Genomic DNA, 26,325 nt, shown 5'->3' with positions numbered 1-26,325 from the left:
AGAGGTATTTGTACTATTCTACCACAAACATTTTGAAAGAGTGACAGAATAACTGGATTCATTTCATTAAGAGAGTGACCTTACTTGTGTGTTTGCAAGTATGCTAGTATCTCTTGAATGAAAGAAAGATGCTCGTCCAAATTAGGGAAAGTTACCACATGTCTGGGTTTTACTGCCAGCTCATGCCTTTCAAAATCCTAAATGGGAGACTTGATTGAAATTGAAATTGAAATTGAAATGTTGAAATGTTTGTTTGTTTGAATGTGGTAGAGTAGTAAAAATATCTCTCTATAGAGATAAGCTATGTCTATCTATTGTATAAAAGATTTGACTTTAGCTGGCTTGCATGAGGCCCAAGCTTGAGGCTTTTTAATTGATTGATTATTATTATGACTCTGGGAGAAAAACTCCACTGGGGATTAATTTACAAGGGATTTTTTTTATGTTCTGTACAAAGCCCAGAATTGAGGCTGACTCTACTTAGGGAAAATCTATTTTGATGGGTTTTATTTGGTGTTCTGTACAAAGCCCAGAATTGAGGCTGACTCTAACTAGGGGAAATATTATTTTCTGCCTTGTATGAAGCCCAAGGTTGTGGCGGACTCTTAAATAAACTGAGTATGGATGACTCTATGGGAAAAGATCCTAGATGTTAGGAATCTTTGACATATGAAATATGGTTTATCTGCCTTGTACAAAGCCCAAGGTTGTGGCTACTGAACAATGAAGGACTCACTGGGGGAGACTCTATTATCTGCCTTGTACAATGCCCAAGGTTGAGGCTGACTATTAACAGGGGAATTTATTGTTTTTTGGTGCCTTGTATGAAGCCCAAGGTTGAGGCTAACTATTTTTGTTGGATTTTTTACTCTACTGAAGGATTTATTTATTAAAAGACTGATTTTTGGAAGCTAACCCTTTCCAGGGATTTTGACTCAGCTGGAGACATTGTCTGTTAAAAGACTGATTTTTGTCATGTTTTTGGAGGCTGACCCTTTCCAGGGGTTTTGACTCTTTTGGGGGAATTATCTCCTAAGAGAAATGAATCTTTGGTTTTTTGAAGAAGTGATTTTGGAGGCTAACCCTTTCCAGGGGTTTTGATTAAGGTGAAAGAAATGATTTGGAGGCTAACCCTTTCCAGGGATTTTTGATTAAAATGAAAGAATGTGTGGAGGCTAACCCTTTTCAGGGATTTTTGTTAAAATGAAAGAATGTGTGGAGGCTAACCCTTTCCAGGGATTTTGACTCAGCTGGAGAAATTGTCTGTTAAAAGACTAATTTTTGTCATGTTTTTGGAGGCTGACCCTTTCCAGGGGTTTTGACTCTTTTGGGGAAATTATCTCCTAAGAGAATGAATCTCTGGTTTTTGAAGTGATTTTGGAGGCTAACCCTTTCCAGGGGTTTTTATTAAAATGAAAGAATGATTTTGGAGGCTAACCCTTTCCAGGGGTTTTTATTAAAATGAAAGAATGTGTGGAGGCTAACCCTTTCCAGGGGTTTTTATTAAAATGAAAGAATGATTTTGGTGGCTAACCCTTTCCAGGGGTTTTTATTAAAATGATTGGCAGAAAGATTATCTAGTGGAAACTTCTTGTTTAAAGCCCAAGATGAAGGCTGACACATGCTGAGGATGAGCAAACATGGATCCTAGACTCTGCTAAGGAAGATTGATGAAGATAAGGGTGACAGAGACTGTCCATGTCTCTCATTCCAAAAGGTGTACTCAATGTAAAATTGAGACAAACTTAGCTTGTTTAAAGTCTGGTTTAAATTGGAAGAAACTCACCAGGGTATGTTAAAAGGTGACTAAAGACCTGTTCCTATGTTTATAAGAAACCTGATGGGTCCTTGTATACAAGCTCAAGAGGAAGCTGGAAATGCTTTTAAGAAGCCTGTGGGTCCTTGTACAAAGCCCAAGAGGAGGCTAATCGAGGGTCATCGAGGGTCCTTGTTATAGCACAAGAGAAAGCTATGTAGTTTTGAACTTATTTTGGCTCTAAGCAAATGGGTAAGAGGTTTCACCGGGAATAATTCCTCTTTGGGTGGATGTGTCCTATTTTGGGTTCTAAGGTTTTTGCCAAGATGTTTCACCGGGAATAATTCATCTTGGGGGTTTGAACTACAGATCTCTAATTAGGAAAGAGCCTTCACCGGGAAGACATTCTCAATCCTAGGTCATATTCCTATAATATATATATAGTTTAACTGTCCTAGGGTTTACACTCAAACGTAGTTCTAATATATATATATATAAACAGTTCTATATTTGACAATAATTTAAATAAAGACTGTAAATTGAAAGCTTGTAAAGCCTAACCTGGATGGAGTGGAGGCCTTTGAAGAAGTATGTACAAAGCCTTACCAGTAATTGATGGATAACAGTTGAATATATATAATAAACAGTTAATGGTTTTTTTGAAAACAGAAGAAGTGAAGATGGACATAGGTCACATAGGTATCTGAAGAGTTTCACCGGAAATAATGCCCTTCAAATACCAGAAGAATGTTTTGAAAACAGAAAGAAGATTTTGAAAATACATTTTTGAAAACAAGCTAAGAAGAGAAGAAGGTGTTGGGACTTACACTCTATTAGAGGCCCAATGAAAATGATTTTTCTTGTTTATGAGAAACAGTTGAAAATGATTTGAAATGATTTACTGTTGTGAAAACAGTTTTGAATATTGACAAAAGTCAACTTAATTAAGGCAAAGATGAAACCTATACCTAATTAAGACCTAACTAATTAGGGTTTTATCATAAAATTATTCACAAAGTAATTAGGTTAAAACAAAATGAAAATATATATTTTAAAGTATTTAAGAAAACATTTAAAACATACTATTTTAAACCTAATTAAAATACATGAAATAAATAATATTTTTATGATTTTTTTGATCATTCATAAAATAGGTATATTAAATAACAAGTGTGTGAAAAATGAAGTGAAAATGAATTAATTTGATAGGTTAAATAATTGTGTAAAGTTGATAAAAAAAATGGAAGAAAAATAGTAGTAAAAAAATATGGTTTGGTCTCACCAAGGGTTGAACTCACGCCCTCTTGGTTATCCAACAAAACGTTTACCAACTGAGCCACGCGCGTGGACTGATTAGCAGAGGTGCCCATGTGATTATATGTGAAAGCAAAGCATGAAAAAGATTTGAAAAAAATAAAATGGACAAAAGGTCTGAGGGGGGGATCAAACCCCAAACCTAAGGCATGGCAAGAGTTTGGACGCGCGCTGTAACCATTGGGACACTACGATGAATTCGTAAGTGACACACCTATCATTCAAAATAAAATAAACTCGTTTCTGGGAAATTCAAAAAATGGCGCCACCATCTTCATCTTCAACCTCAAGCTTTTGAATTTCTGGAAATCGTATCTCTCTCAATTCTCAACCAAATCCAAAGATGTAAAGATGGATTTTGATCGTTTTTGGACGAGGATCATGATGGTGTCCTTTAATTTTATTTATTTTCAGTATAACATAAAATTCGCAAGCATGAACACTAAGAACCCTAAAACTGAAATTAAACATGAAATACTATATATGCATGATTTGATGCAATTGATTGAGGGCTAATGATCTATGAAGGTGCAGAAACCAACTCGTAACTTCATTTTAAATTTATCATGCGTGAATTATAGAGTTTGAAGCTTTTGAAACTTACCTGAAAAATGAAGATTTGGCTCTGATCAAAAGGTGTTACAGAACTGTTGTAATGATCCAGATAGCTTCAATGACTCCTTTGGAAGGTGTTGAGATGCCTGGCTTGGACTGAAAGTGCCCAGAACTTCTTGCTCGACCCCAACTGCAACAGCTCCAAGTGAGAGGTGAAGATGATGATTCTTCACGCCTAGAAGTGTTTCAGAGGTTTGGATCACCTCTAAATGACTCCCCTAAGGTGTTTGAATACTTAATTCCAAAGGAAGAGCTCTGGTTTGAAGAATCCAAGTCTTCTTGCCAAAGAACCTTTGAAAACCTTAAGTATGAAGAAAGAAGAGAGAAAGCAAGAATTATGTTGCTTTGGTGTGTTTTCTGAATGAGAAAGAGCCCTCTATTTATAGGCAAATGGCTCAGAGCAATTGAACATAGCAAGCTTGCTTAGTGTAGTGACTTTGGTTTCTTAGCCAAGAAGAAAATTTGAAAAGATCCTAAATGCAATGATGCATTTTCGGGCTAGCTTCCCCAACCATTGATCTTGTATGATCTAAGGGAACATTTCTGATTCAGAGGAGAGTTCTAATTGGCTTAGAACAAGATTCCTTGATGATTCATCATTTGCCATAAATTCAAAAATGCAATCATTACATAATCACATGCCTTTGTTTTTGAGAATCTTCTCTAATCCTTATGCAATGATGAATTTGGATACATGGCATGTTTGCAGATGCATTAGAGGTCGTGTAGCATCACTTAGTGAAGCAAAATGCACAAAATTGCAAAGTTTCAAATTGTACATGACCTATAATTTTACTTCATGAGGCCAACTTTGAACAAGCATAACTCTTAGCTCAAAATGAATTTGGAGAAGGTTGAACATAATTTGGAAAGCCCTAAACATCTACTTCAAATCATTAGTTTATGGTTCCTTCAGATTCCTTTGGCAAATTTGTGAAAAATGAGGCCAAAGTTGGAAGAAAACTAGGTTAAAAACACTTAGAAAATTTTCTAAGTGTTTATGACCTAAAACTTCAAAATTCCCAAATCTCTTAAATGATTGATCTTTTGAAAAAAGTTCCATTGTAAGATGTTGTTTTATTTTGCAAGATCTACAACTTTCATGTTGGAAGTTTTTTGAGTTGTGTAGGTGAAATTTTGAGTTCCCACAATGCCCTCAAAAACCCTAATTCCCGACTTTTTGCTCCTTGAAGATTCTTCTTGAATTTCTTTGGTCAAATAACTTTAATATCCATATATTGATGATATTGATCTTTGAAAGTCATGGTTTGACCAAAAATCTTAAAAGTCAAAGGTGATCCCATACAGTTGACTTTTTCCAAATAAGGTGAGATTTTGGACTTTTGTGTGGAATTAAGATCTTCTCCTCAAATGAGTGATGTAAATGGGTTATATTGAGGTAGTAGAGGTTCTTGAATCATGTCTTGAGTTTTGGATCCATGCCCTGATTAAAAAGTCAACTATCCAGATGAATTAGGTTAAAAACCCTAATTGTCGACCAGATGAAATTGGCGGCTGTGGATCTTGAATTGAGGTGTGATGTCCAGTGGATCTTATTGTATGGATCATTTGAAGATGATTGAAGTCTTTAATAGATGTCCTGGAGCTTTTTAGGGTTTCCCAAAGGTGATCCCTGATTTCAGTCCTTGATAGGCTCAAAAACCCTAGTCTGGTGACCTGAGTAAACCTGTACTCAGATGACTGAGTGTCTAATCAATCATAGGTGAATAAAATGAAGCTCTTGAGTCCTATGATTATGTTAGAGACTAATCCTTCTACTGATTGATCCTTTGCCTGAGTTTTCTTATCTTTGAACATCCTCGATTAAATGCCAGATGAAGAAGTGACTGCTCTGGGTACTTGCTTTGACCTGATGAAAATCCTGAAGATATGTCATCTCAGGGGGGTCAAAAATTAGGGTATGGCAATATAATGTAGGAAAAATGGTATTTTTGCTTTTGGAACTGATATAATGTAGGAAAAATGGTATTTTTGCTTTTGGTTCAGTAAGCAATCCATTGTTCTACAGTGTAAATCGATTGTACTGCTCAGAATATGTGACTTTTGCTTCTGGTAAATCGATTGCACCTGACAGAAAATCATTCCTTTACTGTGTTGATCATAATCGGAGTTCCGTAACTCAGAATTAAGCGTCGTTGGAGGCATTGGAAAGCTAACGGAAAGGGCTATGAGATTCCTAATCTTCCATAAGTTTAACATACTCTTAATTATTACTGAAATCCAAATGAATATCTTGTAACTTGATTAATAAAAGTAAAACTTGGTAAGATGAACCTTAGGACGCTTAACCAAGAGTCTGAGATGGAAGTTGGATGCTATTCCCCTTTTCCCTAAGAAGCTACTTCCGGAACCATATTATGATACGAATGTTAACTAACAAGGTTGTGTCATGGACAAGGGTTATATAACGGGCATAAGGGTGGTAGCCGATGTGATGCTTGTTACTCATATGTGGTTGTCCTTGAGGCGTGATGCCCAAGGATTCTCCCAGGCCATATATGAAGGCCCTTCTCGGGTGTGACGCTCGTGATTGAATGGTGCTCTATAGTTCAGGAGTTATTCTTCGGGGATGAACTCCCGAAGATGCGATCCAATACCTTCCCTTTAAAGTTCTCATTATGGAGGAGCCGAATTGTGTGAGGCGATTCGATGTGGATTCCATGGTTTTAGTGAAGTCGAATCGTGAGATATTATTCGATGTAGATCCATGTTTCCCTATGGTCCATACTTATGACGAGTCGAATTGTGTGATGCGGTTGGGAGTTGGAATTCCATGGTTTGATGAGTCGAACTGTGTGATGCGGTTCGGAGTTGGAATTCCATGGTTTTTAGGAGTTGAATTGTCATATGCGATTCAAAGTCAATTCCAGGATTCTCTGTAGTCCATGCTAATTGATAAATTTTAGATTGAAATAAGAATTCCCCGCAGGTTGAAGTGAGATGCTTCGGAACTGATAGGAATTAGGATTTCTCATTAACAATGTTATTACAAGACCTTGCAGAGCCGAGTGGACCAATAAGATAGGGGAACTCACTGAGATTTAGTAATCTCATCCCATTCATCTTATTAATATCAGGTACTATGCAAGATTGAAGTTTCGCTAGGTATTTGGTTCGAGAATATCGTGGTCGATGACGTGAAGACTGTGCTTGATCTTTTCTTCCGCTGTGTAGTTTTATTTTGTAGACATACTTATTGTATTCATCTTCGATATGATTTTGAAATGTATACAGTTTATGCCATTATTTCCGACTTTTGTATGTACTCAGTATCGAATATTAATATTTTACTGATATGATTCTAGACGCATATTGGTATGATATTAAAATAATAATAATAATAATAATAATAATAATACTAATAATAATAATACTACTACTAATAATACTAATAATAATAATAATACTAATAATAATAATACTAATAATAATACTAATAATAATAATAATACTAATAATAATAAAAATAATACTACTACTACTAATAATAATAATAATAATAATAATAATACTAATAATAATAATAATAATAATAATAATAATAATAATAATAATAATAATCTATTCTATAAATATATATCTATAACTATATATAGAGGGGATACCCCCTTTTGGGCTGGCCTATTTTTTTTTCCAACTTTACCCTTATAAATTTTAAGTTTTAACTGCTTCTAACTTTGTTAACTGCTTGAATCTTAAAGTGCCAACATTAGCTTCTAAGATGCACGTACTACAATTATTCCAAAAAAAACACCTACACTTAATAACTGCCCTTCTTATTCTGTCAATTTCTGTATAATAGTTGTAATTGTAATATTGAGAAAGTGATACACTTATGCAACGATTTTGAATTGTGCTTTCTTTCTAAAAGTTTACACAGTCAATGGTCATCAAAATGAATAAAGTAACTACTCTGTACCAGGGTGGAGTGTATGGGATAAAGAAAAATTGAGGAACTGAGTCCGTTGTGGTTATTTGTGACACAGCCGTAAGCATGATTGATGACACAACATAACCAACACCAACAAAAGAGTTTGTGAATACATTTTCTGATTTTAAGGTAGGGTTTTAAATTTGATTCTTTGTTTACCATTTTTCTTGAATGAGATTGAATTGTAGATTTTGTAATATGAAATAATATTGAAATTATTGATCCATTCTCTCAATCTATCAGTCAGTGTTTGTGAAAAATGTAAATAAATTTATGTTTTTCTTATGCTAATACTACTATTTGGCCTTTGTACATGAGATGGTAACATATATATGACTATAAGTGACACTGACGATGAACATAAAAATGGATTGTCTTGCACAAATTTATTTTAACCTTTATTTTTTTTTTATTTTAGAAGTAAAGATAAACATAGATATTAGAAGTGTGAATAATTCAAATCTGTCAGTTATTGAAGTGGCCATGACACCATTAACGTGTTGTCTCAAATATTTTTCTTAAATTTTTCAGTTTATTTTAAGTTGGGTATCAATTATTTTAAAACAAATTATTTTAAAGTTTTAATTTATTTTAAAATAAAATAAATTAAAAAGTAATGTGGCACCAAATTTTATTATTTTATTGGTTAAAGATTCTGCTGTGTTTTAAGGGTAACTCTTTTTGGACTGGCCTATATTTTCATTGGTGGATTACACAATAAAAATAACAACAGGAGGGATTATCATGGAACTCCTAGGATGATTTTTAATGAGCATATGATACACTTTATAGGTACAAATTTATACACTCCCTATGGTTGTAAGCATGTGTCCTATTATACAGCATTGACATATGGCCTTTTGATTTTTTTGTTGAATAATTAATATGTATACTTTATGATTGATTATCATTAAATTATGATTTGTCAATAAATATTTTTAATAATACTAATTTATACTGCGAATAACGCGGTTTTTTTTAAAAGACTAATCAATTTACTTTTGAATCATTCTATATGTATAATCATTTTACTTTTGAATTACTTATGAACGTTTGACAGTTATATCATCACAACGAAAAGTAATACCCGCCAAATTCCAAGTCAACATCAAAGGACACGAAGAGCAGAGAATGAACGCAAACGAAAACAAAATATGGACAACGCGCAACGAGAAGAGCATTTATCGAGACGACGAGAAAGTTATAGGCGGCGACAAGAGCAGCAGAAACAAACTCAAACATTATGCACTGTTAACACTCCGTCGAGAGTTCCATTTCAAAATTTGACAAATATGACTTTTCCAAGTTCACACTTTCAAGGAACTCATGACCATGAAGCCGGCCCAAGTAGAATTACACATGTTAATGACGTCGCACTTGGTTAGTGGTGATCAATATAGAAATTATATCATACATTGTGTAATATTATTAATTTGACGTTTAATGTATGTAGTTAACCTCGCAGGTCGTACTTTTGTATCACCCAATCAAACTATCAACAACAACCAATCTGGTACAGGTATAAAGGTTATTGTTTTAAGTATACGATAACTATATATATATATATATTTATTTATATATGAGCATAACTATTATTTTTGTATCAGATGATATGCATGTTAATGAATCTTTGGAGGATGTAGTAATATCAGATGTTGATATGGAAGGTAGAGATAATAATGCATCATCACGTCATTCTCAAGGTATGTTCATCAACTTTCTCCCTAAAAAAATGTAGCTTATATCGAAAATGTATGAAATTGTAAATTATACATTGTTAAATCTTATAATTTATGCACCATGCGTTAAGTTTTTATTTGTATTTTAGATTTTAGATTTAAGATAATATTCAGAAATTAATATCAACCTCCTACATGTAGAATCACGACATGTTTTTGAGCAAAATAAAAACTATATTAATCATAATCAAATTTAACCCCAACTAAAAATTACACCACAAAAACTATTAATTTTCAAATGTGACATACCATAATTTTCAAGATAAACAACTTACCTCTCTCACATCAGGGGTTTTGGAAATCATCTCCATCTTATGTAAATAACCCATTTTTTCTCAAATTCATAGATCCCATAAATCCCTCCTTTTCTAATTATTTATTATAATTTTTCGCTCTACGTCCCTCTCAATAATTTTTTTTCACCTTTACTGTTTCGATTGCAAAATGAAGTTGCACTCTACATCTTTTTTGTTTTGGTTGGTGTGTTTGTAAACTGAAATACAAACTACAATATGAAAGTTAACAAAACGGGTTTAACTATACATAGCATACATCATACATGCACGCAACATATGTTAACTGCCTACATGTACCACGTATTGATGTTTTATAGAGGTAACAATGAAAAGAAAATAGGCCAACCATAGAATCTACGTATACACTTAATATATAGTTATAGAAAATTATAAATGCACCATGTGATGCGATGAGTTCTTATTTGTATTTTAGATTTTAGATAATGTTCAGTAATCAATATCAAACTCCTACATGCAGGCTCGCGATATCCTTTTCGAGCAAGATACAATATTGCTCGAAATTTCAAAAATAACATGATGATGGCAAAATCTAGGTTGCCTAATCCAACTACCTGTAGACGTTGCAACGCAAGACTGTTTCACCACGAATCACGTGACACATGTTGTTTTAGTGGGAAGGTATCATTTCCAAGGGTTGATGCTCCTACAGAATTGCAAGAACTATTTTCGGATGGTTCAGCAGAAGGAAAACATTTTAGGCAGCATATTCGAAGTTACAACAATGTCTTCTCTTTCACTTCGATTGGTGTTCACGTCGATGAAAAAATTCTTCCTTCTGGTTGTGGTATATATACATTTCGTGCTCAAGGAGCTTTTTACCATAACATCGGAGGTTTCTATCTAAATGAGGGTGACATACCGCGCTTCCTACAGTTATACATCTATGACACAGATAACGAGCTACATTATAGAATGCGGGAAAAGCCACAACTACACCAGACTGTGGTTCAAAAACTACAACAATTGCTCTATCAGTATAATCCTTTTGTAATTAGGTTCAAACAACTGTCATTACTTCCAAATATCAGTGATTGTAGCCTCATACTCAAAGAGCGTCCAAGTAATCACCCTCAATATAATCTTCTATCTGCGGAACAAGTCGCTGCAATTATTGTTGGATGTGATACTGAATCTATGGCATATGGAAGGGATATTAATGTCATTCGCCATGATGGCAACCTAAAGAAAGTACAAGAAACAAAAGGATATTATGATCCCTTGCAGTATCCTATATTGTTTCCATTTGGGACGCATGGTTGGGATGTTAACACGACAAATTGTCATGGCGAAGAGTGTCATGTCGAGCGTATTACAGCTACATGCTTCAGGTACATTTAAGTTATTTTTTAGTACATATTAGAATAGCGTAAATATAATTTGAAAAACATATGGTTTACTATCGACATGTTTTTTAATCCACCGTAGATTCGTCCAATTAATCAATCAATGTTGTTAAATGCGGGTCGACTATTACAATAATATGTCGTAAACAATTATGTCAAAATTGAATCAGGGAGGTTAAGGTGGATTCGAGAACACCAGTCAAATATACGTGCTGAAGTGTACCAAGGTTTACAAGATGCTTTGCATGATGGTGAAACTAATGCAGAAACGCATTAGTATTTAGCCATAGATTAATAATTCTTTTTTTGTTTAATCACAACCAATCATATATCCTAAATCTAACGCATTACACTAACCATCATAGAAAATATTGGAAAAAGAACAATATTACCATCATCATTATTGGAGGTCGTCGAGACATAACACAACGTTACGAAGATGGCATGGCTATTGTTCTTAATAGCGGTAAACCTGATATTTTTTTGACCATGACGTGCAATCCTTCTTGGTGTGAGATAACATCAGAACTTCTACCTTTTCAAACCCCACAAGATCACCCAGATTTACTAACGAGAATATTTCGTTCTAAATTCGAGCAACTAAAGGATGATGTCATTAATAGAGGAGTCTTAGGAAAGGTTAAAAGTTACATGTATGTCACTGAATTTCAAAAACTAGGATTTCCGCATGTGCATATGTTGTTGGTCTTGAAAAGTAACGACAAGTTGCGTGACCCGAAAGATTACGATAGTATGGTTAGAGCTGAAATACCTAAATTACAGTGTGAACCACAGTTGCATGAAGCAGTTGTAAAACATATGATCCACGGACCTTGCAACGTACTCAATCGAAGATCTCCATGTATGAAAGATGGCCAATGTAAAAAAAGGTATCCCAAACAATTTTGCAATGAAACACGTCAAGGCACTGACTCATATTCAGAGTATAGGAGAATGTTTAACGAACCTACATCTATAGGTAGAGATAGGTCTATTGATAATAGATGGGTGGTTCCTTATAACCCTTGGTTACTGTTAAAATATGACTGTCACATTAATGTAGAGGTTTGCAGTAGTATTAAAAGTATCAAGTATCTATACAAATATGTGTACAAGGGCCCTGATCGTGTGTCTATGGAGGTTCACAAAGGATCGTACATGGACGAAGTCCAACAATATGTTGATGCGAGATGGATTTGTGCTCCCGAGGCAATATGGAGAATTTTTTGATTCACTCTTTACCAATTATATCCTTCTGTTGAAAGACTACATATCCACTTGCCAGACCGCCATCAAATGTGCTTTTATGAACATCAAAGAATTGCAGACGTCTTAAATAATGAACGCAACTCCAAAATAATGCTCACACAATTCTTTGCGCTAAATCAAAAAGATCTGGAGGCAAGGAATTATCTGTATATAGAGATACCAGAGCACTACTGTTGGAACAATAGGGGCAAGGAATGGCATCGCATGCGATCAACGAGAAAAGTTATTGGAAGAATCTATACAGTATCACCTTCGGAGGGGGATAAGTTCTACTTGCGATTATTGTTATCTCATGTCAGAGGTCCAACCAGTTGGGAATATCTTCTTACAAATAATGGAATTCCATTTAATACATTTAAAAAGTCAGCTGAGGACCGAGGATTTTTGGAGACTGATCATAGTATTCGTGATTGTTTGGTTGAGGCCGCGGGTCTCCAAATGCCATATGCTTTAAGGAGGTTGTTCGTGACGATTCTAATATTTTGTGAACCTACTGATGTTAGAAGTATTTGGAATTAGCTTTTTACACATATGACAGAGGATTATCAAGCAATGAACAATGGTGTGGAATTAGTCTTGACTAATATGTTGTTGAAGGATTTAAATGAACTCTTAGGCCAACATGGCAAAAAAAATTGAAGATTATGATCTCCCATCATTATCCCCTGAAGCAATAGAGGAGAATTTAAACCCAAGTGCCATACAAGAGGAGTTAGTGGTTGATATCCCAAATGAAGATATTGAATCTGTTGCTAAATTAAATAATGACCAGATGATTCCGTTCAAAACCATCATGAATGTCATCGATCAAAAATACAGTAGGGTATTTTTTGTTGATGGCCCAGGTGGAACAGGTAAAACATTCCTTTATCGAACATTAATGGCAACTTTACAAAATAGAGGAGAAATTGTCTTGGCAACTGCATCATCTGGCATAGCTGCAACACTGTTACCCGGTGGTAGGACTGCACACTCTCGATATAAGATACCTATCGAAATACAACCGGGTTCCATCTGTGGTATTCAAAAGCAAAAAGATCTTGCAAACCTCATTACAGTGGCAGCTGCAATAATTTGGGATAAGGCCCCAATGATAAACAAAAATTGTTTAGAAGCCTTAAATCGATCATTGCAAGATGTTTGTAGCAACAATGCTCCATTTGGTGGAAAGGTTATGATCATGGGGGGAGATTTTCGTCAAGTTCTTCCTGTTGTAAAGAAAGGTACTAAGGCACAAATGATTTCGGCGTGTATTGTTCAGTCTCATTTATGGGCTCATACCAAGATTTTGCGGTTGCGTCAAAATATGCGGTCAATCCATGACCAAGAGTTTGCAGAATTTCTTATTCGCATTGGTGATGGTGTTGAACCTACCAAACTAGATGACATGGTGAGGTTACCTTCACAAATTGCAATCCCGTGGGAGGGTGAACATTCTATACAAGTACTTATCCAACATATTTCCCCTGAATTAGAATTACATGGATGGGATGCCCCTTATATGGTACAGAGAGCTATTTTGACACCAACAAATGACGAGGTTCAAAAATTGAATGATATAATCATCGATCAGTTTCCAGGAGAAGAACGTGAGTTGTTGTCGTTTGACGAGGTTGAAAGGGATACTCATAATTTATACCAGCAAGAATTTTTAAACTCAATTGCACAGGGTAGTTTTCCACCACATATTCTAAAGATAAAATAGGGTGCACCATTGATGTTGTTGCAAAATCTAGATCCTAGATATGGACTGTGTAATGGGACGCGGTTATTATGTCGTGGTTTATTTATGAACATGTTGGATGTGGAAATCTTGACAGGAAGCAACGCATGAAAACAAGCTTTCTTGCCAAGAATTAAAATAAAAACGTCTACAAGTGATGGGTTGCCTTTTGTACTAAGTAGAAAGCAGTTTCCTGTGCCACTAAGTTTTGCAATTACAATAAATAAAGCACAAGGACAAACCATTCCAAATGTTGGAATATATCTTCAACGACATGTTTTCAGTCATGGACAGCTATATGTGGCTTTATCCAGAGGTGTCTCACAGACTACGACAAGAGTTTTGATCAGGGAGGGAAAATTACAGGGAGAAGATGGTGAATATACAAAAAATGTAGTCTTTAAACAAATTTTGTTATCGCATCCGCAGGTATTCACTAACTACAACATAAAAATTCATTACACATTAATTCGTATATTTGTTACAGTAAATATGATTGAATGTTTTGTATTTTTTGCTAATGACTAACTCTAAAATTATCCTTTGATTTACTATACAGGCAAGCTAAAATACAGTGAAATTTTCCAATTATGTAAGGAGTTGAGACAGAAGAATGTTGAACCTCACTGCAACAGAAAAGTGTGTTATACCGAAACATTTTTCTAATGTCATTATGTTATGTAAGTTGGGTCATTGCTCCTCTCACTATTATTGTGTAATAAATTTTAGATGGGACACTTTGAAGATAAATGGAATACATGGAAGGACGAACAAACTATTTCTTCCATCGACAAACCCGACAATAAGGTGTATTTACATGTTTATGCAAAGTAAATGTGAAAAAACTATTTGTTGCATTTTTCATCACCATTTTACTAATACTTTTATCATCCTTATTAAAATAGGTAAAACGTCTGCAGATTTACTCGGTTGGAGCTCCACCGTCATAACAGATAAAACACAACTTTGAAAAATGGTGAAAAGAGAAATATTATCTCAAAGGATAGAGATGTATTTATATTATTCATTTACAACTTTTTAGTCCTAACATATTTTTGGAGACATTGATTTAATGTTTATTTATTTGTTCATCTCTGGATATAAAACCATGTATATTATTTAAGTTAATTGTTTAACTTCTTTTTAGCAAGAATCCATGTAATTCAAGCATAGAAAAGAGTTGATGTTCTACCAAATCTACACTAAAACAATCTATCTCTATTCTTCAGGTATTACATTATATACATTTTATACTAAGCCAAATTATACTTTACGAGTAACATGTTTTAAATGTATTTGTTTCTTGATCATATATTTCGTGATGTATTTGTAATTTTTTAAAACTCAAGACTTCATTGATAAAGGGGTGTATGAAAAATTGATTCGACTATTTTTAAGGTATAAAATATATTAAATTACACTAATAACTATTAATACTACATTATCTTTTTCTCTATAAGATTATAATGTGAAAGTCTTACATTTTTACTCATTACTGTGTAAATCAATTGCAGGGAAAAAGATAATTCTTGCCACAAAGATTTCATGTTCGGCCTTCCTCATAAAGAGCGTCATTGATTACATACGATAAATTGTGCATTGTATGCACCGGTCTTTGAATACAATTTAATGCATGTGTTTGTTTCCCATTTTCAAAGTGTAATAATATTATTAGCAAATTTAGAGATCATACATTCAATGGTATCTTAAATTTGTTTACTTCTACTAATAGTGTCTATATATGAATTATTTTTAGCAGGACGTATAACTCAAACTTCAGAAGAGACATATGTGTTATTGAATTAGTATCCTTAGGTCATGTAGGAAGAAGATAGGGCTGATGACTCAATTTTAAACGAAGCCATTTATGTTGTGTCTAACTATTAATTTTTTTAAATGTATCGTACAATATAAATACCTCTTTAAAAGATGTACAGACATTTATTTTTCTCTGCTGTGCACATTAAAAAAGCGGGCAGACGGGCACGGGAGTGCCCGTCTGAACGCTAGTAATAATAATAATAATAATAATAATAATAATAATAATAATAATAATAATAATAATAATAATAATAATAATAACAATAATAATAATAACAATAATAATAATAACAATAATAATAATAACAATAATAATAATAATAATAATAATAATAATAATAACAATAATAATAATAATAATAATAATAATAATAATAATAATAATAATAATAATAATAATAATAATAATAATAATAATAATAATAATAATAATAATAATAATAATAATAATAATAATAATAATAATAATAATAATAATAATAATAATAATAATAATAATAATAATAATAATAATAATAATAATAATAATAATAATAATAATAATAATAATAATAATAATAATAATAATAATAATAATAATAATAATAATAATAATAATAATAATAATAACAATAATAATAATAACAATAATAATAATAACAATAATAATAATAACAATAATAATAATAACAATAATAATAATAACAATAATAATAACAATAATAATAATAACAATAATAATAATAACAATAATAATAATAACAATAATAATAATAACAATAATAATAATAACAATAATAATAACAATAATAATAATAATAATAATAATAATAATAACAATAATAATAACAATAATAATAATAATAATAATAATAACAATAATAATAATAATAATAATAATAATAATAATAATAATAATAATAATAATAATAATAATAATAATAATAATAATAATAATAATAATAATAATAATAATAATAATAATAATAATAATAATAATAATAATAATAATAATAATAATAATAATAATAATAATAATAATAATAATAATAATAATAATAATAATAATAATAATAATAATAATAATAATAATAATAATAATAATAATAACAATAATAATAATAATAATAATAATAATAATAATAATAATAATAATAATAATAATAACAATAATAATAACAATAATAATAATAATAACAATAATAATAATAATAATAATAATAATAATAATAATAATAATAATAATAATAATAATAATAATAATAATAATAATAATAATAATAATAATAATAATAATAATAATAATAATAATAATAATAATAATAATAATAATAATAATAATAATAATAATAATAATAATAATAATAATAATAATAATAATAATAATAATAATAATAATAATAATAATAATAATAATAATAATAATAATAATAATAATAATAATAATAATAATAATAATAATAATAATAATAATAATAATAATAATAATAATAATAATAATAATAATAATAATAATAATAATAATAATAATAATAATAATAATAATAATAATAATAATAATAATAATAATAATAATAATAATAATAATAATAATAATAATAATAATAAGGAAATGCCTCCAGATTTAAACAACATATTGTTACCTCTTTTGTGCAAACTAGCATAAAGACATTTTAGAACCTAGTCAGCCAAATAAAGAGTCTTCCATAATAATGTCTAAAAATTGATTACCTATTGAAAAAAATTGCTATGACGAAATTCAGCTAAATAGAGGGGACAATTGATTTTGCTTTGATCAGTAGCATTACAAGGTGGAAAGTTAGTGCTCCAAGTAAATGGGGGGTGTCTTTATGTTCACATGCTTGTCTCTTAATATATAGTGATTTCTATAGTGCTACAACATCAGCATTTAGATCACAAAGCAATTGAAAATAATAGCATAGGCATTCAGATCTAGTTGATAGTGCTTCAATCTAATTTACTTATATAGAAAATGAAACTGTGAAACATTATCTGAAAGTTGAGTATATGTTCTTGCGATCTATTAATTTTAATAAATCTATTTAAAATTTGAGCAGAATTTTGTATGAACTATCTTATAAATTATCAGTATTTAGCCGAACTCGAACTAAAACTTTAAAAAAAGTAAACTCTCGGAACTCATGCATTTATCATCAGACCGACTCTTCCCCGCGTGTTATTACCTAATTTAATTGATTTTTAATTTCTAGATTTCTTTGTTCTTTTGACAAAACAAATGTAAAAGGGAAAAAATTGAAAGCATGCATTATTGAAACATCATCCACGTTACAAATTATGTGAGAATGGCTAGCAGTTCAAATCCCAAAAGGTAATGTACTATCTTTCTAGCCAAAAAAAGAAAAGGGAAAAAAAGAAGCCTTTTATTTCTATATATTGATTTACAGTTGTTCTTCACTGAGTTTGAGTTGGAATTATAAACCAAATATGATTCTATGAGAAAGTATGAAATTGACCAATCCAATCAAATCAGCTACTTCATATTGAAAGTGAACATGGGTTGAGTTTGGTTAAATATATTACTCAATCAAATCAAGTTTTTGGATTAAAGTTGGATTTTGCAAGATATGAAGAAAATACTTTATTATAAAAAATATGTAACGAAATAATACACTTTTGAGAGTTAAATATCTCAACATTTATAAAATTTCAAACATAAATTTGAAACACAAATAATATTTTCAGACAAATATACTTAATTTTAAAAAATATAAAATATAAACAATATAAAAATGGTAAACTAAATTTAAAAATAGGTCATGGAGATGGATTTAAATTTCTAACTCTAACACCTTAACTGAGCTCCTTTGGTTGTAATGGAATATGGTCAAAGTTTGTCTTGATCTATTAAGGGTTTGAGTAAATAGAGTTGATTTGAGTCATTTGGCACATTTGCCAACCTACATTCTAGTTATCTTACATTTGAGCCATTTGGCACATTTGTCAACCTACATTCTAGTTATCCCACTTTCTTCTACATAAATGAACTGTCTTTGAAAATGGGTACAACAAATTAGAAGCACATGTTCTAAAATTTATTACGGGTAAAATTCACTTAAATAGAATTATATAAAATTCTTGTTAGAATTTTGAATTATTTTATTATAGTTGAATCGTAACTAATTTACACAAAATTTTCAAAAACTTTAAGACGATTATGCATATGAGTAAGAAAAATAAACATTGGTCCTTATTTGTTTCTTTAATATTGGACAGGAAAATTATTGTGAAATTCTCACTCCCCACTTTCACAATCCTTTCAAAATTGTAATATATATATATATATATATATATATATATATATATATATATATATATATATATATATATATATATATATATATATATATATATATATATATATATATATATATATATATATATATATATATATATCAACTTCATTCATATACCCTTCAATTTTATCAAATATTCAATGATGAGTCATGTTTGAACCTTTTTTTTTGAATCAAAGGGAAAAATATATTAATTCAAAAAAACAGTCAAAATACAAGGTGATCAACAAGATCCAACTCTTCTAAGAATTCTATATCATGAGACTAGCTATGTGCTCCCTAGTCTTGCTACATCCCTACCCCCTATATACTATACAATCAATAATCTTGTCATATGTATTGCTATTGGTATGGTTATGAAATACCACACCATTCCTATACATCCATATACCATATAAGGTTTCAGTAAAAGCAAGCTTGAGGACTCTAGCTTTCCATCATTTTCTTGAGTTGAACTTAAGGACCCATTGCAACTCATCCAACCAGCTACCAGGGAGATGTTCTAAATCCAGCCAATGTAAAACCTTTTGCCAAATCTGTAAAGTATGAGGACAATTAAAATACAAATGGCAGAGGGTCTCATCCATTACACCACACATACTACACTTTGTATCATTGATCAAATTGAAACGGTAGAGCCTATCTTTAGTAGCCAATCTACCATGACAAATAAACCAAGCCACGTGTAAAGCTCTTGGTATAGCAATGTAGCCTTTGAACAAGAACATCCATGAAACCTGCAGGCCATTATTAATAAAGACAAAGTAGATTTTCTTCATACTAAAGCTCTTCTTCAACAGCATATCATCCCACAGCTGTTGGATCATACTCACTTGGGATCTAAGCTCCATGAGGTACTTCATCACATATAGCAGAGTAGATTTCGCCAAGTTAATGGACAACTCGAGCGGTATGTTGATACAATACTAATAAAATATTGAGAACGTAGTTCTCGCATCATTTTGCTTTGAAGATGCATTTTGGTGAAGCAAATGTATCCATCATTGTTGATTAACGGGAAACAATATTCAATAGTGACCACCCTTCTTGTGTTGTAATGATTCAAATTAGTCCTTCATACCAGATAATGTAACAATATTTATCTCAACAAATAGGGAGTCTTCTTGCCACATTAAACTTAAACTAGGTTAAGTATCAATTTGACTTGGTTTAGGTAAGAGCTATGTTGTAAATGTGCCTTAAAACCTTTGTTTATGAAGAGAAAGAAAACATATTTTGGAGATTGTATTTACTGCGAAAATCGGAAGTTTTAGAAAGTTGGACAAAAAGTTAAAAAATTGAAATATGGGGAAAATGGTCAGTGAATATTACCGCCCGTACGAATGAATAGTGTTGTCTGTACGATGAATAGTAGTGTCCGTATGGTGAATAGTGAATTCGGGTTTTCAGGCGTTTTCGATAGGTTGTTGTTTTGCATGTTTCGAGCTCTTTTGGTTCGGTCCATAAATCCATGTATAATTGGATTGTTGTTTTGGGCTTTGTTTGTTGGGTATTCGCTATTATAAATATGTATATCTTATATGCTTGTAGGTGTGACAATCTTAAAGCTTACAGCAACAAGGGAGAGCAAGGGTTTAAAGGCAAAGCATAGGGTTTTGGCTATTTTCAAGGGAACCCTTAGAAAGGCAAGGGTTTCTAGAAAATCTTTGGATTTATCTAAGGGAATTGGGAAACACTTATTTACACCTTGGGTTTGGGCTATTCATATATTGAAGGTTGAAGAGGTTTGGAAATACTTGGGCCAAAAATAGGGTTAATTTTTTTGCGCCTTCAGGGTTGTTCTTGGGAACGTGAAGGCAAATGTTATTTTCTTGTAACTCATATGTAATCTCTTGTAACAACTTTTTGAGTATAGTGAATTGGAGAGTTGCTCTCTCCCCCAGAGTAGATCGTTTGATCAAACTGGGTAAACAAACCTTCATCCTTTTCTCGCCTTATTCTGATATATTATCTGTGTATGAATTATTATTATTATTGTAGACCATTTATTTTGGTCGCTACTACTCTTTGCCTCACAAATTGATATTAAATTTTGTCGTAATTCACAACAAGATTCACAACAAGCTCATTAGTTTAGATTCTACAATCCAAACTTGTAATTGATCTGTTTTATAGAAGTTAAGATTTTATAATCTAAACGTGTAAAATACGGGTTAAGATCCTCTCCATCTCTCTCTCTCCCCATTACTGTAGTAATGAAATTTTCCATTTCTTTTAGAAAATTGAGAAGATCCATACCCGTAAAATACTGCTTTAGTTATTTTTCATATAATAGAATTTGAATATAATAGAATTTGAATGTGTTTTTACAGCAAAGTACATATTTTGTGATATTTGAATATTTAATTTCCACTAACAATAACTATAACATGATCCAATAAAGTAATATTATCATAAAAAAATACTCAAAAGATACATACTATAATTCCTCATCTAAAATACACAATAGACAATATCTTGTATAAATAGATTATTGTGAAATTGAAAGATTAAATCACACCAAAGTATTTTAACTGTGGGACAAAGAACGATGTCAATCAAAATAAATAAACTCAAGTATAATTAATGGACGCACGTGAGAATGTTTGAAAATCCATATGAGCAACAAGAATAAAATAAAGTGACGAGTACACCAATAATTTATTTACTTTGTTAATTCTCTGTTTTATGGTTGGCATTATGTTTTGTAAAACCAACTTATAGAAACATGTTGAACAAGATGTTCTATTCACCTCAAATGAAGAAGACATGCCAAGAAAGATGTCCTATGCAGGATCTATTTGACATCGTGTCTATTAAGTAACAGCTGGATCTATTGACGTTTGTTTTAGTTACAGGTGCAGAATATTTTGGAATATTATGCAATCATATGTGGCGCTTGATTTAGGGATAAGAGATTGTCTCTGTTTTCAAGATATTTGATTGATTTCTAAATATGGAGAATATTTAGGAAACTAATTATTGAAGCCCTATCTTCATGGAAAAGATTGTGGAATATTTTCTAGAGTGCCCTACTACGATTTGAAGCCCAAGTCCAGTCCAAAAGATTGTTTTAAATAGCAAGCAACAAACCTAGTATTTTCATGGAACTTACATTGTAGTTTGTGTTAGGGTTTATGCAATCTTCTGTATTATGAGCCTCTCTAATATCATATTGATATAAGAGTTAAGTGTTTTTATTGAGTTGTAAGTTCTCTGTTCATTCATAAGCTTTTAAGCATTGAGTGACCGTGTCTTGGAAGTGTGTCTTCTAAATTTTTGTAATTAATTATCACGGTTGTGATTGAGGGGGGTTAAGAAGGGCCTCATACCTAGGTAAATCTTAGGTAGAAGTATAGCACGGGTAGTGATTAGGCGAGAAGGCTGTAAACCGAAGGTTGTTTGCATAATACTTCAAACTGATACAATCATAGTGGACTTATCCCTTGCTTGGTAGCCCCCAGAGTAGGTATTGTTATATAATGAACTGGGTCAACAGTTACTTGTGTTCTTTAAGTTTCTATACTATTTTATACCTTGTCATTGTGTGTTGTTTAGAGATCTTTGTCTCGACATATCTTAGGACATCTGAGATCTAAACACCAGAATTTCAATTGGTATTAGAGCAGGCATCCTGCTCTGACTCTGGATGAGATTCAGGGAAGTTACTTTCTGGTACAATGGACAAAGAAGAAGGATGATTTGTGAATAAACCATTTATTCTTGATGGAACCAACTATGACTATTGGAAAGCTCGTATGGTGGCTTTATTAAGTCCATGGACGGAAAGGCCTTGAGAGCATTTGTCAAAGATTGAAGTCCTCCTTTGATTTAAGACAAGGACGATAATTTTACTGACCAAACAAAGGATAAGGAGAACTGGGATGATGAAGATGATAAAGACGCTCTAGGAAACTCCAAAGCATTGAATGCCCTATTCAATGGAGAAGACAAGAACATCTTCAGATTGATAAGTGGTTGTACTGTTTCCAAAGATGCTTAGGAAATCTTAAATACTGCTCATCTAGGAACCTCTAAGATAAAGATGTGAAGACTTCAACTTCTTACCACTAAGTTCGAGAACTTAAGAATGAAATAAGATGAGAGTACTCAAGACTTTCACATGAATATTTTTGAAATTGCCAATGCATCTAGTGCACTAAAAGAGAAGATATTTGATGCCAAGCTGGTCAAAAAAATTCAGATCTCTACCTAAGAGGTTTAACATGAAGATCACTGCTATTGAGGAAGCCCAAGATATAAACAACATGAAGGTTGATGATCTTATGGGATCTCTTCAAACCTTTGAGTTTGGACTTAGTGAAAAGTATGATAAAAAGAAGAGTGTAGCCTTTGTGTCCAATGCTGAAAGTTCATAAGATAGAGGTGAAAATCTATCTGAATACCTAGTGCTACTTGGTAGACAATTTAGTAAGGTGTTTAAAAAGATAGACTGGAAGTCGAGACCAAATGTTAAGAACAAGTCTCTTGACATTAGCAAAAATAAGTTGCTGATAAAAAGTCCAAAACTAAAGTGTTGTCTTATCAAGGAAAAAGAGTCCAGTGTCATGAGTGTGAAGGGTGTGGACACATAAAGGCTCAGTGTCCTACTTATCTCAAGAGGAAGAAGAAAGGACTGGTTGTGTCATGGTCAGATGATGAGTCTGAAAGAGACACTGAAACGGCCAAGCATGTCACTGCTCTATCTGGAGTTTATGATGAAGAATCGCATTGTGAAGAGCTCACGTTTAAGGAGCTTTCCACATCATATAAGGAATTATGCCTTATAAGTGTGAAAGAGGATCAACAAGTTAAATATCAGAAGATAAATATTGCACAACTCTAGAATGAGAAAGTGAAGCACCTATCTACCACTCTGAACTGAAAGGTGAAGTTATATTGCTCAATTCAAAACTAGACAATATGACTAAGTCGGTTAGAATGATTAACATTAGTTCTAAGATGTTGGACAAGATTCTTCAAATTGGGAAGAATGCTGGAAATGGTCAAGGCATTGGGTATACCCATCTAGGAAAGGCCAAAAATAAAGTGGAAGAAGTGAAGTTTGTTCAAGCTGGAGGAAAACAGAAGATGTCGGAGAGAAGGCCTCAACATCAACAAAGACATCAGAAGAATTATCAGGAAGTAAGAATCAAAGATGTCATTATTGTGGAAGGTTTGGTCATATGAAATCCTTCTGTTACAGGTTATATGGCTATCCCAGGATAGTTCCACAACCCAGAAAGGAACGAACTGGTGGTAAAGTAAAGAAGAAGTCGACTCCTAAAAAGACTGTTATTGCCCTTATAGCTCACACTTCTCTTAGAGCTTCTACTAGAGAGGATTGGTATTTTGATAGTGGGTGATCCAAACACATTACCAGTATCCAGAAGCTTCTAGTAGATATAAAGCCTCGCTCTACTAGCTATGCCACTTTTGGCGATGGATCAAAAGGTGAAATAAAAGGTGTGGGTAAGCTGGACCATGAAGGACAGCCAAGTCTTGACAATTTTTTGCTTGTTAAGGGGTTAATTGTTAACTTAATAAGTATTAGTCAACTATGTGACCAAGGTCTCAAAGTTAACTTTACTAAAATTGAATGCCTTGTAACGAATAAGGAAGGTGACGTTATCATGAAGAGAATCAGATCAAAAGATAAATGCTACTTATGGAGTCCTCAAGAAACTGAATGTTTTTCAACATGTTTGATGTCAAATGAGGACGAAGCTAAGTTATGGAAACAAAAGCTTGGCCACATGCACTTGAAAGGTATGAAAAAGGTCTTATCAAGTGAAACTGTCAAAGGTATTCCCATATTGAAGATTGATGAAGAAAGAATCTATGGTGAATGTCAAGTTGGGAAGCAAACAAGGATGTCCCGTAATAATCTTCAACATCTTACTACCACATCTAAGGTTCTTGAGCTACTTCACATGGACTTAATCAGACTAATGCAGGTTAAAAGTCTTGGAGGAAATAAATATGCCTATATGGTTATTGATGAATTCTCAAGATTCACCTGGGTGAGTTTTATCAGAGAGAAGTCTCGTGTCTTTGAAGTTTTCAAAGAATTGTGTCAAAGGCTCCCAAGAGAGAAATGGTGCAATGTGATCAGAATTAGAAGTGACCACGGGAAGAAATTTAAGAACAACAAATTTTAAGAATTATGTTCTGCTGAAGGGATTGGTCATGAGTTATCATCACCTATCACTCCTCAACAAAATGGGGTGGTGGAACGCAAAAAAGGACTGTCCAAGAATGTGAAAGGGTCATGCTTCATGCTAAAACTCCCATATTATTTCTGGACTGAAGCGATGAACACTGCATGTTATATCAACAACAGAGTGACTATTAGATCTGGAACTTCGGTTACTCTCTATGAACTATGGAAAGGAAAGAAGCCAACTGCGAAATATTTCTATGTTTTTGGAAGTAAATACTACATTCTGGATGATCGTGAGCAGAGGAGGAAATGGACCCTAAAAGTGATGAGGGAATATTTCTGGGATACTCTACCAATAGTAGAGCATATAGAGTGTTCAACACAAGAACAAAGGTGATGATGGAGTCTATAAATGTGATGGTTGATGACTCACTAAAAGAAGATGATGTCACAGCTGATGTTGGAACATTCTTTCCTATGGATAATGCTGAAACATATGCTCCTACGAAGAATGTTGAAACATCCCCTACTCTGGATGTTAATGGTGGTGACTCAAGTGTAAATACAGAATCCGATGTTGAAGCGGTAAAGCAGCAAGCAACAAAAGTTTTGGAAATATTTATCTGGGAAATTTATCTTCTCCACAGGGACTAGCGCATTGAATTGATGTTCGACAGTTTCATGTTTATGAGTTTGGTTTGAATTGGTTAAAATAAAAGCAGAAAATTAAATATGAACATAAAAAGAATATATTCTTTGGAAAGAAATAACTTATCAGGCATGTAAATACACTCACTCGTCACAAACATAAACTTATCACTCTGTTGCACTCAACTTACAATATTCGTCAGAATCACCGCATATCTCTCACATCAATGTCCATTTCTGCAACACCAACGAGAGTTCAACTATATTTCTCTTTCGACGATATCTCAACCGATCGACAACACAGAGGCATTAGACTCTGATATTATGTGGATGACCCTACACCTATCTCTA

General features: G+C 32.3%; 1 protein-coding gene and 2 pseudogenes across 1 annotated transcript; all 3 read left to right on the top strand.

Moving 5' to 3' along the window:
• Positions 1 to 8,791: 8,791 nt before the first annotated feature.
• Positions 8,792 to 11,313, top strand: LOC131619171 (uncharacterized; annotated as a pseudogene).
• A 212-nt stretch (positions 11,314 to 11,525) lies between these two features.
• LOC131619170 (uncharacterized) lies at positions 11,526 to 12,266 on the top strand. Its single transcript, XM_058890298.1, has one exon. It carries the CDS (start codon positions 11,526 to 11,528, stop codon positions 12,264 to 12,266), a length of 741 nt encoding a protein of 246 aa, XP_058746281.1.
• A 661-nt stretch (positions 12,267 to 12,927) lies between these two features.
• Positions 12,928 to 15,606, top strand: LOC131619169 (ATP-dependent DNA helicase PIF1-like; annotated as a pseudogene).
• Positions 15,607 to 26,325: the final 10,719 nt, after the last annotated feature.

This window comes from Vicia villosa, linkage group LG7 (genome assembly GCF_029867415.1).
Source record: "Vicia villosa cultivar HV-30 ecotype Madison, WI linkage group LG7, Vvil1.0, whole genome shotgun sequence".
NCBI classification, from domain to species: domain Eukaryota; kingdom Viridiplantae; phylum Streptophyta; class Magnoliopsida; order Fabales; family Fabaceae; genus Vicia; species Vicia villosa.
This window is presented reverse-complemented; position numbering and strand designations above follow the sequence as displayed.

Bases quoted from the DNA above. Each gene is read 5' to 3' on its own strand.
- LOC131619170 (XM_058890298.1), top strand. From the start codon at position 11,526: ATGACGTGCAATCCTTCTTGGTGTGAGATAACATCAGAACTTCTACCT.